The sequence below is a fragment of the Hemicordylus capensis genome, chromosome 10 (assembly GCF_027244095.1).
Source record: "Hemicordylus capensis ecotype Gifberg chromosome 10, rHemCap1.1.pri, whole genome shotgun sequence".
NCBI lineage: Eukaryota > Metazoa > Chordata > Lepidosauria > Squamata > Cordylidae > Hemicordylus > Hemicordylus capensis.
The window spans coordinates 16,241,993-16,256,480 of record NC_069666.1 but is presented as its reverse complement, the minus strand read 5'-3'; the positions used below and the strand labels follow the sequence as shown (position 1 = coordinate 16,256,480).

At 46.5% G+C, this 14,488-nt stretch overlaps 1 protein-coding gene across 2 annotated transcripts in view; it reads left to right on the top strand.

The window, feature by feature from the left end:
• Positions 1-14,488, top strand: part of LOC128335217 (dual oxidase 2-like) — a 49,470-nt gene that overhangs the window by 21,002 nt on the left and 13,980 nt on the right. For both annotated transcript variants that reach the window (XM_053273230.1, XM_053273228.1), the window contains 8 exons: positions 2,636-2,773; positions 3,598-3,711; positions 4,846-5,048; positions 6,647-6,832; positions 7,605-7,830; positions 8,892-8,985; positions 10,519-10,694; positions 13,817-13,886. In XM_053273230.1, the coding sequence (XP_053129205.1) occupies positions 2,636-2,773; positions 3,598-3,711; positions 4,846-5,048; positions 6,647-6,832; positions 7,605-7,830; positions 8,892-8,985; positions 10,519-10,694; positions 13,817-13,886 (1,207 nt within the window). The remainder of the gene's footprint in view (positions 1-2,635; positions 2,774-3,597; positions 3,712-4,845; positions 5,049-6,646; positions 6,833-7,604; positions 7,831-8,891; positions 8,986-10,518; positions 10,695-13,816; positions 13,887-14,488) is intronic.

Here is a 14,488-nt window from a genome sequence, read left to right as displayed (position 1 = left end):
CGGGAATGAGCCTTCTCCGTTGCAGCCCCTGGAATTTGGAATATGCTCCCTGTTGAAATAAGAGCCTCCCCATCTCTAGCAACTTTTTAAAAGGCACTGAAGACACATTTATTCACCCACACATTTATTCACCCAAAAATAAAATATTTTTAAATATTTTTTTAATATTATTTAATATTTTTAATACTTGGTTTTAAATTTTTTAATGTTTTAAATGATTTTAATTGTTTAATTGATTTAATATTTAAATCAACATTAGAGATTTACATATCAGGCGGTATAAAAATATGATAAATAAATAAATGTTTTAAATTATTTTAACTGTAAACTGCCAAGAGACTCAAGTTTGGGGCGGTATAGAAATATCTTAAATATATCACTTTTCAACAACAGCAACAAAAAATTCTCAAAAGGGTTTACAAAGCAAAAAGAATCAGGAAATGGTTCTCTGTCCCAAAGGAGCTCACAGCCTAAAAAAAAGCATGAGGGAGACACCAGCAGTGGCCATCAAGAGGGACGTTGGCTGACGTGTCCCACAGCATAACGTTCTGAATGACCTGCACCACTGCGGGCATCTGAAAAACACACCCAAGCTTGGGCAGGGCAGTTCCACTACTACCTACCGTTCCATGATCAAATGTTGTGATGCAACCTGCATTATTCCCAGTGCAGCTTACCGTGCAAGGTGCAATCATGCAAGAGTAAGTAATAGTGGAACAGCCCTGTCATGCAGAAATGCATGTTTTTTAGATGCCCACAGCAGCATGGGCAGTTCAGAACCAGCCACGTTATACTGCAGGACATGTCAGCCACATGCTGGGCTGAACAAGGTCGGTTGTGCTTCCCCTGCTCAATATAAGAGCCGTTTCTTGGGAGAAATGCCTCTTTGCCTGATTAGCAAAAGGAAGAAATCTGGTTGAACCTTCCTGTCTTCCAGTGGAATTGCTATGCTTTTAAATTAACACTTGCACTCACACCTGCAAGCCTTTTGAATGAAGTGGGACCAAGCCTGTTCAAAAGGCTTGGTGAAGGCTTGGCTGGAAGTCATGGACTATAAGGGCTGCAGCTTGCTTTTGCACGGGTTATTCTCCACACCCTGCCCTGAGACGTTTACAGTGAGCGCATGTTTACAACATTCCTTTTGCCTTGGTACAAGATCAGTTTATTGATGATGTTATCTGGTGCCACCATCTCCCCAGTCTATTGTTGCAGAAAGGAGTAATTCCCAGAATTGCAACACACCATCTGATCTCCTTACCTGTGCTGCTTACCTGGAGCTTTCCCAGACAGCAGGCTTTACTGTGGGTTTACTATGAGGTTTTACAACATCTGGGGACCCTTTGGTCCAAAAAAGGTGCCAAAAAACCCCAACCCCTGATGCAAGAAGTGAATTTTTTTTACCCCGGATATAGATCAGGCTGCACTCTAACGCACAATGAAAAACCTGAATTGTGTGTGAGGTGCTCCCCGATAGCTCACAGGGACTTCGGGGTAAATTTGGCCAATATGTGAACGCACACCTCAATTCCAGAGGAGATTTGAACCAAAAGCTGCGTGTTGAAAAACTTCCTGCACCTGTAAATCCTGACCAGTTGCCTGACTTCTACAGAGAGAGTGGGGGGAATCAATCAGTCAGACACCAGTGTCAAAGTTCCATCTCTCTCTGCAGCCAGAACACCTAGAACAGTTTGGCAGGCACACCTGGCAGGAGTAGATATCCAGGCACATCACTGCTGGAGTAGCTTGGGTCGGGGTAAGAGTTACAACTCCAGATGGAAAACTATTGGCTGGCTTGCATGCAGCCTCCCAGTTTCTAGGGCCAGTGTTCCCAACTTCCGGTCCCCAGATGTTGTTCAGCTACAACGCCCATCATCCCCAGCCACAATGGGCAAAGGTAATTCTCAGCCTTGAGTCCCCAGATGTTGTCGGGCTACAACTCTCATCATCTCCAGCCACATTGGCCTTTGACTGTTGTGACTGGGGATTATGGGAGTTGTAGTCCAAAAGGATCTGGGGACCTAAGGCTGAGAAGCCCTGCTCTAGAGGAACCCAGGCCAAAGTAGACATGACTTTAATGATGTCAGTGGCCCTGGCGAACTTGCTTTCTCCCTGTAAACAGCATGCATGGGGGGCCCAATTTGGATTGGGACTGTACTTTAACCCTTCCTTGCCATGGTCCTATTCTAGAACAGCTCCCCCAGTGCATGCTATTTGCCCGGGCGGGGGGGGTCTCCTATTGCAGTCGTGAAAACTCACATGTATGGTCATAGGGTTCTAATGGGAATTTTCCCCCAGGGCAAATTGTAGGCATGTGGCAGAAGCAATCTGGGTCAAAACTCTATCAGAGAGTAGAGCGAAAGCCCCCAACCCCCCATGGCAAATAATAGCATGCCTGGGGCCCTATCTCAATCAGGACTGCAACAGGGGATACAGTTAAAGTCCACTGCCCCGCTCCATGATCCACACCATGGTCTAGATCAGGATCTTCACCCATGAATGTGCTGTCTACATGGAGGAGTGGGGTAAGCAAACCCGGGCCAATGATGTAATTACACTTGCAACTAGTTTTGCCCTTTCTTGGGAGTTCAGGAGATCAGATTGGGCTGACACTCCTGCCATCTTATTTTCCTCCTAGAACATCCATGCCCCCAGCACCGGCAGCTAAGAGCAGAGGAGCTGCCCCGCTGCGTGCCCCTAACCATACTGGATTACTTCCGAGGGAGTGCCGCTGGATTTGGGATTCTTATCGCTGCTCTCTGCTGTTTGCCTCTAGGTTAGTTCCAGCCCAGTTTTACCTTTTTGTTTCCATTCTAAAATGGGGGCTTGGAGTTGTGGCCTTAGGGGCACTGAGCACCCATACAAAGGTTCTGAGTCTAGCATGAGTCCGCACTGAGTATTGTTGCTATAATCAGCAGTCACCACCGCGGTTTCAAACCCTGGGGGTGGGGATCAATGCAGGTGTTGCAACTGAAGCCACACAACTTGGACAGATGTTCCCACTGTAACTTAATGCAGAGCAAAATGTACAGAGATAGATCTCCCAGTTTGTAGCTCTTTACTCAGCCCTTATGGGCTGCCAGTCTGCCTTTAGTTACATCTGCTTAATTCTCATTAATGCAAGCCTATTCTTGTTGATGAATTTTTCAAATCCCCACTAAGGCCATTTAAACTGGTAACCGTTATCACATTTTATTTAGCAGTGAATTCCATAAATTAATGAGTTGCATTAACTTGTTCATTTATGGAATTCATTACCATATAAAATGTGAGAACCGCTTAGATGCCTTTAATTTGATGTCTTAGTGAAGGAGAATAGTCATGAAGGAGAATAGTCATGGTAGAACTGTGTTCACTGGCATCTTACTGAGGTGGTTGGCAGTGATGTCCACAACCATGGTGCTTTTGTTGAATAGTTTTCAGTCAATCCATTTACTAAACGATGATGCCATTTGAGCTGAGAAAACAAAAGCCCCCCGCAGAATGGTGGCATCATCTGGACCAGGCAGGCAAAGCCTGTCTTTATAAAGCAAATGGGAACTATAGCTGCTCTGACTTACCCTGCCATCATCAAGGTTTGTCTCACTGATGTCTTCCCAGTGAGTTTGTTTATTGCTTGGGTTGTCGCTGCTTTCCGGAGAAGAGACTTCAACAAGCTGCAGAAGAAGCAAAACCCCAGTGAACAGGCAGAAGTGCGTGCAGAAGGAATTCAAGGTGAGGCGCTTCTGTCTTCTTTCCCCATCTTCCATCCCATGGCAACTGCCTTGTGTGCTGCTGCCTCAGCAGCAGGGCCTGAGCACCCAGCTGCAGAGGTGGCAAGGAGAACCACATTGCCCTTCACCGCAGGCAGCAAAATGTCTTGGACTACTCCTGATTGGGACCCTGTAGGGCCAAACAGGGCTTGCCTGGTTTTTTGGGGAGAGCTAGTCTACCAATTGGGATCAGCGGGTAGACCAACCCTCCGCTCTGGACTCAGTGGGTCAGCCTGCTTCAGAGAGCTGGTCTACCCGCTGATCCCAATTGGTAGACCAGCTCTCCCTGCCCTTTTGAGGCCAGTTTTTCCAGGAAAATGGGCCTCAAAATGGCGCCCAGATGGATTTGAGTCGAATCAGGGATGATTCTAGTCTACCCCGAATCTGGCCCCTTTTTTTCAGGGTGATTCAATTCAGAGTAGAATAATTTAATCACCCCCAATTCAACCCAAATCGATTTGTGGTTGAATCAATTTGTACATCTCTAGAGAGGGCTCCGTCTCTCTTAAAGAGCCCTCCCAGCACTGAGAAAAGTGCAGTACTGCACAAGAGGAAATGGCTGTCACACTGAAGGCTTTTTTGCCAAAGTGATGGCCCCCACTTTAAAAATAATGAAGATCCCTTCTCTATCTATACAAGAGCTCTGCAAGGACAGAGCCACTGAAACAAATCAAGATGACGGGTTCAGACACCACATGAGACCATGGTTAGGGCAAACCAGCCCATTTTAAACCTTCTGCAGGTTTAAAGGGTCCTTTAGGGCTCTCTCAGGGCCCTTCTGCAAACCTCAACTTACACTGAATAGAAGTAAAACAACTTTAAAATCAGTAGGCAGCTAAGAACAGCACTAAAAACATCCTTCACTTCCTCCGGTTCTAGGTTATGGGTACAGTCAAGTTCCCCAGAGTCATCCTTAACTGCACAGACGAGGGTGCTTGTTGGAAAGATGGGGCTAAACGGGGGTTCTCAAACGTGGGTCTCCAGATGTTGCTGAACTACAAGTCCCATCATCCCTTTGGCCATTGTGGCTGTGGATGATGGAATGGTTGCCTAACGACAGGTTAACGATGGGCTAACACAATCCCTCCTTCCCCAGCTTTTGAATGGCAAGACCCCAAGACCACCAGCTCTCTCGTCTACGTTCAGCTGCAAGACGATAAGGTGATCAAAGTGCTGGACAGCAAGCTGGCCGTCCTCCGAAGCATCAGCCTGAAAACCCAGCAGCAGGTGGAGACTGTTATGTCTGACAACAAAGGCAACAAAACCTTGCTGCTGAAGATCCCCAAAGAATATGACCTGGTATGCAACGTGAGCAATGTAAAACAGCCACTGGCAGAGCTGCCATAGTGCGGACGGGTCCGAATAACACGGGCCGCCACACTTCAGGGGCCGCGCCCCATACCCCAGCCACGCACCCAACATCAGACGTCGGGCGTGGTTTGCTTGCAAACGGGGAGCAATAGCGGGTGCCACCGCCAGGCCTAGGAAGCGGCTCTCCCTCCACCCCCGAGGGCCAGCATCATGCTCACAGCGCCTGCTTTTCAGGGGTGGGAAGAGTGACTATTCCGGGGAAGAGGTGGCGGCGTTTAACCAGAGCCGGAGAGACGATGCCATTTCCAGTTACAACCCAGGGATCACAACAAATGATACATTATACTTTAAAAGGCAGGGAGAGTTGCCCCGGCCACGCTGTGAATGAGGCACTGGTCGGATTTTACATGCCCCCTGCAGCTGATGTCAGATGCTGACGTGACGTATGGGGTCTGGCTAGGGGGGCCGCGGTGGAGAGCTGTACCCCGGCCGCTGCTGCTGTCCCTCCACACCTGAAAACAGTAATTCCCCAAGGAGGGTGGCAGGGGACTTGAGGGCCAGCAGCAGGCTACAAAGCCTTGTCTTTGGGCTAGCAGCAAGCCAGCAACAAATGCTGAGTCCAGTATTTGCCGGTGAAGGCGCCACCAGGAAGTTTTTCACACCAGGCTTTTAAAGCCCTTTAGCTCACATCTCCTCTGGAATGGAGGGGGTGCGTTCACATATCGGCCAAATTTACCCCAAAGTCCCTGTGAGCTATCGGGGAGCATTTCACACACAATTCGGGTTTTTTATTGGCATCTCCAAGGTAGGGCTGAGAGAGACTCCTGCCTGCAACCTCGGAGAAGCTGCCGCCGGTCTGTGTAGACAATACTGAGCAAGATGGACCAATGGTCTGACTTGATAGAAAGTAGCTTCCTATGTACAACTCCCATCATTTTATTTATTTAACACATTTTTATACTGCCCCATATGCAAGTCCCTGGGTGGTTCACAATCTAAAAACACAATTAAAACATTAACACAATTAAAACTGTTTAAAACATAGATTAAAAACTCTAGAACTTCAAACTTTAAAGCTATAAACTAAAAGTCTGATTAGACAGGTATGTTTTCAGGTCCTTCTTAAAAACATCCAGAGAAGGGGAGGCTCTCCCCCCGCTCCAGATTCATTCAGCCCCCTCCCTGTCTGCTTTTAAGGCCCTTAAGGCCCACCTGTTTCTCCAGGCATTTGCCCTTTAATTTTTTATTTTTTAAAAAAGAAATTAATTGTTATTAGTATTGTTGTTCACCATCTAGAGTCTTTGGAGGAGGTGGTATATAAGAACATTCTAATAAATAAATCTTATTCCCCATTCACACACAACTGCAGGCCTCCACGCTCCTTCCTTGTGAGATCATATCTTCTGTCCACACATTGAGCAGGGACCTTGTGCAATTTTCACAGTGCCATCTGCTGGCCAGTGCTTGCATTCCAAGAGGAACCCACCCTTTTTTGTTGCCACTTGTGCCAAGACTGGGAAAGGGGGCAGATTCCCTAAAATAGCTCCCACCTGAAATGAGAGCATCTCCATCTCATTGTCTCATAGGTGTTGAAATTTAACAGCGAGTTCGAGTGCAGGGAGTTCCTTGGCCATCTAAAAACGTACCTGGAAAAATACCAACTGTCTCTCCGCGTGTCTGAGATGAAAGAGCAGCAGCTGCTGAAGAAGGCAGTTACCAAACAGCAGAGGAAGGACATCCTAGAGATTTTCTTCAGGCATTCATTTGCCAAGGTACGTGAAGCCGCAAGCATTTTCTCCTTGACGCAAGGGCGCAAAGGGCGTTCCTGCTGACTGCGCATTCAGCTCTCCAGCTTCAAGTGTACTTTGCAAAATCAACCATGTTGGAAGAATATCTGCCAGGCTTTGAAAGACCCAAACAGCTTGAGAGGTTTTGGCAGCACTTCTGAGTTTAGTTTCTTTGGGTGAAAAAGCACTGGAACCTCAAGGTGCTTGTTTAATATTTGCTTGATTTACCAATATATGAGCAGAGCATAAGTGGAGGAGAGGGAGGAGAGCTGGTCTTGTGGTAGTAAGCATGATTTGTCCCCTTAGCTAAGCAGGGTCCGCCCTGGTTGCATATGAATGAGAGACTACATGTGTGAGCACTGTAAGATATTCCCCTTAAGGGTCCCGCTCTAGGAAGAGAATCTAGGTTCCAAGTTCCCTCCCTGGCATCTCCAAGAGAAAGATTCCTGCCTGCAACCTTGGAGAAGCCGCTGCCAGTCTGTGTAGACAATACTTACTGAGCTAGATGGACCAATGGTCTGACTCCGTATATGGCAGCTTCCTATGTTCCTAAGTTATTGTGGAACCTGAAGCAAGACGCCAGGTGGGCAATTCTAAGGGTAATGAAATCAGGCACACTGCCACTTTCTCAATGATGGTAGCCATAAGCAGATTTTGTTTCCGGAAGAGGTGGCTTTGGATTAGATTGCATTTCCTTACCCTCTATTGTCGGAAGGATGATATTCCTGGAAGCTAACTTTTGTGTTTGCCTTTTCAGGTCCTAGACATTGATAGATTAGACGCTGGAGAGCTCAGCCTGGAAACGTCTCAGAAAGCCAAGGAGGCACTGAAGTGTGAGCTGAGCAGAGCCGAGTTTGCAGACGCACTGGGGCTTAAGCCCCAGTCGGTGTTTGTAGACTCCATGTTCTCTCTTGCTGACAAAGACGGCAATGGATATCTCTCCTTCAGGGAGTTTCTGGACATCTTGGTGGTCTTTATGAAAGGTGAAACTTGCTGTTGAAAGTGAATATATGAAGCTGCTGCCTACTGAATCAGACCATTGGCCCATCTAGCTCAGTATTGTCTACACTGACTGGCAGCAGCTTTCTTGACTGAAAGTGAATATATGAAGCTGCTGCCTGCTGAGTCAGTACCTTTACAAAAAACCAGAACCCCACACTTAAGAAGTAAGAACCCCACACTTAACAATCCACTTAAGCAGATTGTTCCAAAGTTATAAAACATTCTTTTACTATATTCTAATATCAGATCATAAAACCATTGCTCTAAAAGATCATCACAATGGGGAAAAACTGAATAGTATAATCAAATATTTCAAATATTAATAACCAGCATAAAACTAACTAGGTCCCAAATTTTAGAGTTCTGTAGTCCAGAGCATGCAAGAAATGTGTGTAGTATAATCTTCTTATATAGGGAAGATGGAGAAAGGCTTCAGGAGATGCTTCTTCAATAGTCCTTGATAGCCACATGTGTTTTAACCCAATGTTCCAGAAACGGTCCAAATGCTGGCAAAAATTTCTTCTAGTATCCAAATCATATAGACACATAGCAGTCTACTACCACTTGTCCCAATACTGAGTCAGACCATTGGACCTGCCAGTTCAGTTTTGTCTACACTGACTGGCAGCAGCAATCTTGACTGAAAGTGTCAGACCATTGGTCCAACCATCTGTCTGCACCATCTGGCAGGAGCTCTCCAGATTTTCAAATGGGGATGTTTCTCCTGCCCGACCTGGAGGTACCAGGAATTGAACCTGGGACCTTTGGTATGCAATTAATTAATTGATAGATTAATATAGATGACCCCCCATAGACGACCCCGCCCCCAACACACACACACACACCCTTGTGTCCAGGCAATGGAATGTTGGTAACCCTACATGCAATGCTTGTGCAAGAGATTTGCTTGTGCAAGTGCAATGCTCATGCAAGAGATCTGCTCAGCGACATGACCTTCTTGAACGTGTGCATCTCTGTCACACTAGTGCAGCATTAGTCTGGGTGTCATCTAGTCTTCCCCGCCCTCTCTGTCTCCAACCAGGATCTCCACAAGAGAAGTCCAAGTTGATGTTCACAATGTACGACATTGATAGGAACGGCTTCCTTTCCAAAGACGAGTTCTTCAGGATGTTGAGGTACCGTTAACTGTGGGATGTTGGGTATTGCAGCTTCTCGGGGGGCCTCGTCGTGAGGTTACTGTACTTCTAGAAGGTTCTGGAGAACCTCTGCCACACTAGTGCAGCGTTGGTCTGGGTGTCATCTGGTTCTGGTCATCTGGTTCTAGAAGGTTCTGGAGAACTTTCTAGAAATACAATGGGGAAGCATTGCTCTGGATGCCAAGCCATCAACTCTGCTGAGCGTAGGCCTCCATTTTGCGGAGACTAGTTTCAAACCAGGCCTTCATGGTCCTTGCTGCTGCTGGCATAGGAGAACCGTAGTTGTCTTGACAGCAACTAATAGAGCCAAACATTCCATTGCCATCACTGCTGATGCTTACTGAGGGGAAAGGCCAAAATCAGCTCTCCCTTGTCATACAGCTCCTGCCATAGGGAGAGCATCACCTGGAAGTGGCTGAGGGAAGTACCAGAACCAGCCCCTTTCCCCATCAGATTTGTCCCATGTTAGACATCCTGTGTGGTATAGCATCAGATGGCTACTATAAGGAAGGTGGACCAAGAAGGCCTAGCCTCAAATCCCTGTCCAGCCATGACTCTTGTGGGATTCACCTGGAGCAATTGCCTCCTTTCAGCAAAGCTGTCTCACAAGGTTGTTCTGAGGTTATAATGGGCAAGGTTGGGGTGCCATTGACACTGCCTGAGCCTAAGGCAGGTGCTCTTGACCTTTTTACACCTGAGGACCAGTGTTCCCACTAACAGGGAATCCCAGATGTTGTTGACTACAACTCCCATAATCCCCAGCCAAAGGCGATCACAGCTAGGGATGCTGGGAGTTGTAGTCAACAACAACTGGGATTCCCTGTTAGAGGGAATACTGCTATGGACCCCCTGATTCTCAAGGTTTACCGATGCCCCCCCATCCCATTTATGTTGTAACAGTCTTGGGGAACCTTGTTTTTGGACTACAAAAACAATTGGCCTGGCACTTGTGACTGGGGATGATGAGAATTGTAGTCCAACATCATCTGGGGACCCAGGGTTGAGGAGCCCTTGCATTAAGCCACGACCCTGGTTGCTCATCAGAGCTTTTCTATCCATGATCTCTGATGTCAGTTTGTTTGTTTATTAAATTTAATAAACCACCTAATACCTAAATCTCAAGGCAGTGTGAAACAGTAAAGGAAACTCAATTAAAAAAACAATTAAAACAATTTTAAAATAATAAAACTTTAAGAAATAGTTTTAACAGGAAACATTTAAATAGTTTTTCGCAAAAGACCTGAGAAAACAGATGTGTCTTGAGTGGTTTTTTTAAAGGTAGCCAGAGATAGAGGAAATCTCTTCTATTGACAGGGAGCCCTTTCCAAAGTCTTGGGGCAGCCACAGAAGAGGTCTGGTCCCACATCGCCACCAAACAAGCTGGTGGCAGCTGTAACCAAACCTCCCCATGTGGTCTCAGTAAGCTCTCTTAAATACTCTGGACCCAAGCCGTTAAAGGCTTTAGAAGTAATAATCATGTTGTCCTTTCTTGATCATGTCCTCTTGCTCTAGGTCCTTCATTGAGATCTCCAACAACTGCCTCTCACGAGACCAGACTGAGCAAGTCATTGAGTCCTTGTTCAGGGAGTCGGGGTTCCAAGATAAGCAGGAGCTCACTTGGGAAGATTTTCATTACATGTTGCGGGACCATGACAATGAACTCCGCCTCACCCAGCTCTGTGTTAAAGGTGAGCCAAACGGCAGAGCTTGGGGGGGGGCGGGATCTCTGCTCCATGCTTTGCTGTGGCAGCTGGCCATTGGGCAAACGTGGGCAGCATCCACTCTAAGCTGGCCATGGCTAAGACCCATTGAAACTAGTCATGACTTGTTTTTTTCATGACTAAGGCAGTATAACAGCCACCTAATGGTACAGCAGGGAAATGATTTGCCTAGCAAGCCAGAGGTTGCCAGTTCGAATCCCCACTGGTATGTTTCCCAGACTATGGGAAACACCTATATCAGGCAGCAGTGATATAGGAAGATGTTGAAAGGCATCATCATCTCATACTGCACAGGAGATGGCAATGGTAAACCCCTCCTGTATTTTATCAAAGACAACCACAGGGCTCTGTGATCGCCAGGAGTCGACACTGACTCTATGGCACACTTTACCTTTAAGGCAGTATCACGGCGATGAGATACGCATCCTTCGAAATCCACAGGCTTTTTTCAAAGACCTCTTTAATGCGTAAATAAAAACATATGTTAAAATTAGCAGACGTTTTGATGCGACACATCAGCTTCAGTGCTATAACACTGAAGATGATGTGTCACATCAAAACGTCTGCTAATTTTAACATCTGTTTTTATATTTTTACTTACCCATTAAAGAGGTCTTTGAAAAAAGCCTATTTCATGGCTTATTTCATGACTAATTTAGTCCAGATCCTGCCCAGGGTTCCCAACCCTAGTTTTTTCTCATTGCACAAATGCAGAGATGGGATTTGCAGAGGAGAATTAGCAGGCAGGAGAATCAGCAGGCAGGCTAATCTGTCCCCTACTCACTTATTCTTCCTTGGAATTCCCACCTAGGGAATTCCACTTATTACTGCGTGTTCAAATGTCACACAAAACAGCAGTTAAGACAAACCAAGTCTGACAAACCAGTCTGAGTAAGAATTCCACCTACTCACTTATTCTTCCTTGAAATTCCCACCTAGGGGAATGGCTCATTTTTAACCAATTTCTCCCCAGCCAGGCTCCCAGCTTGAATTTAAGCCCGACTGGGGTGAAAATAGTCTGGCAGAGGACATTTGTAGGGAAGAACCAGTGGGTGGGAAGAGTTAAGCACCTCTACGCATTTATTTTGTATTATAAATGCCCCTGTCATTCATGAAACCTTCACACATGCAGGAATAAAAAGCCACGTGATATGCCATAGGCAACAAGAGTTCATTTTTTGTTTGTTTAATGGGTGGATTCAGAAGTCACACAGAACCAATGTTTACTTTGTCTAGCTGTACTTAATTTATACACCTGAACCTGTGCCAACTAACTAGCTGAAGTTTGTTTCAGGTAGTCTAAATATAGGATCTGTACCCTTGGTTTGAAGCTGGTTTGTCAGACTTGGTTTGTCTTAACTGTTGTTTTGTGTGACATCTGAATGCACAATAATAAACTGTTCCAAAACACTGCTACTGAGGGCCCAAACGGATGTGATGAAACTTTGGTTTAACTTTATAGCAGCCACTGGGGGCTCTGATTTTGATCCATAGCAGCCGTCCTGGAGAATCCCTACACCTACACCAAACTGTTAGCCCCACTGTGGCCGGGGGGAGGGGGTGGGCAGAGGCACAATACAAGTTCTTATATTTTCATAAGAACATAGGGAGCTGCCTTATACTGAGTCAGACTATTGGTCTGTCTAGTTCAGTATTGTCTACAATGACTGGCAGCAGCAATAGGCTTGTTCACGTGACCTGAAACAGGGAGGAAACTCTCAGCTAGAGGAACTCTCAGCTAGAGCAAGAGAGCTGTGCACACTCCCAAAGGACAGTTTTGTGTTTGCAAAGATCAAGGGAGGAGGAGGAGGGGAGAGTGCTTGTGGGGGAGCTGGAGAGGACGAGTGCAGTCAACCCACATTCACTTTACCGAGGGCGGACAAAATGTTGCCCTTCCCAGCTCCTGACTCCCACACCATCACTCTCCCCTCCGCCTCCCGTGATTTCTGAGTTCACACAACTACCCATGGGAAGCATGCACGGCTCTCCTATCCCATTCGGGCACTTCTCCAATCCTGTTTCGGGTCGAATGAACAAGAGGCTGTTCTCACACGCAAGAGGAAACGGGGCTAAGGAAGCCCAGCCCAGTTTCCTCTGAGTGTGAGAACTGCCGGGAGCCGCTCAGCTCCCGGTGACTCCACGGAGGCCAACCCACCTCTGGAGCCTGCCTCCAGAATGAGGTTAAAAGAGCAAGCACTTAGCCGCGTTTTGAAGATGGGGTCTGCAAGCAGCCAGGGCTAGGACCTTGCAAGGCTGCCGGCTGGCATTGGGCGGGGGTGGGGGGGAAGCCCATAATGCACCATGCATTCGTGTGGTGCATAATGGGAATTCCGGGGGGTGGGGCGACACACCTTGGCTCCCAACTCTCCACACTGCCCCAAGGGGCAGCTGCATGTCTGGGCACACGATCTCCATCCCCAGACCAACAGCCTGGATCGTCTGCTCCCCGGTAAGTATTTCAAGGCTCCTCCCACCACTCCCCCTGTCGCCCTTTCTCAGCGATTGTGAGAAAGGACTCCCAAGTCTGCTACTGTATGTATGTGGCCTTAATTTAACAAAAGTTGCCAATGGGAAATTCCAGCTCAAAGGGCTCCTTAGAACTCATCGGCATGGGCCAAGCCTGCATAGTTCTTCTGACATCACCGCAGCTAAGCCAGTCAGGGGGTCGCCACACTTCTGCACCCTGTGCCCCGCTGTGACCTCGGAGCCAGCCAGCCACTTGCTGACTGATGGCAATCCAAGCCCAGGGACTATGATCACACCGACAGATTAATAACACTTAAATAAAACTTGCCATGGGCAGGAACAGCTGGAATGGGGGAGGCATGTTTTCCATCAGTTGGGGATGTGGGACTGTCCCCTGTGAATGGCTATCAGGGTTACCTCTGAGCTAATCCTTCCCACATTGAAGATGAAGACGACTTTATATACTGCTTTTCAACAAAAGTTCCCAAAGCGGTTTACGTAGATATAAATAAATAAAAGGGCTGAACTGATTGAGAAATCAGTTCCATTTTTTCCTGCATTCTCAAGCTGCAAAATCCTCCACAATAACGGTGTAACTTTCCTTTTTTTTTCCCTCCCCAAAGGGGTTCCTGAGAGATTCAGGCAGAATATGAATAATCGTGTCTCCTTCATAAACAAGGACAAAGGCAACAAGTAAGCTACCTGCACAGCCACTAATCTTCTAGTTCAAGCTTAAGTCTGTATAGGGCTAGATTAATCTCAGAGTACTCATCTAGTGCCCATTTCAGCTGCCGCAAAAATCTTATGAATAGCACTCTATATTTTAAAATACAAACATGTTCCCCAAATACAACAATAATTCGATCTGTGGGTACTGAAAGAAATCCTACTGCAATACTCTTCAATGCACTTTGATGTTGTTCAATTAATTCCAAAGGGACTAAGACACTGCCACTACCATGGAGTGTATTAATGAAACAATAATGGGTCTGGAGGATGTGTGAATGGTTACTAAATGCACCTGTTTCTACATATGTTTTGTCCTACTGAGAAACGAGGGGGAGAGGGGAGGCTAGATAAAGATTCCTTTTAACTGGAGTAAATATTTCATTATGTGGTTTGTGTTTTAATCAAAAAAGCACAGAACCAAACAGCACAGATATAGCATAACCAGCTAAAGCAACTTAAAATACAGTTTAGATGTATTTATTAAGATTATGTCTTAATAAAAATTAAATTACAAAGAAAACACACGACCCTCGCTTCCCCTGAAGAGAGCTGGTCTTGTGGTAGCA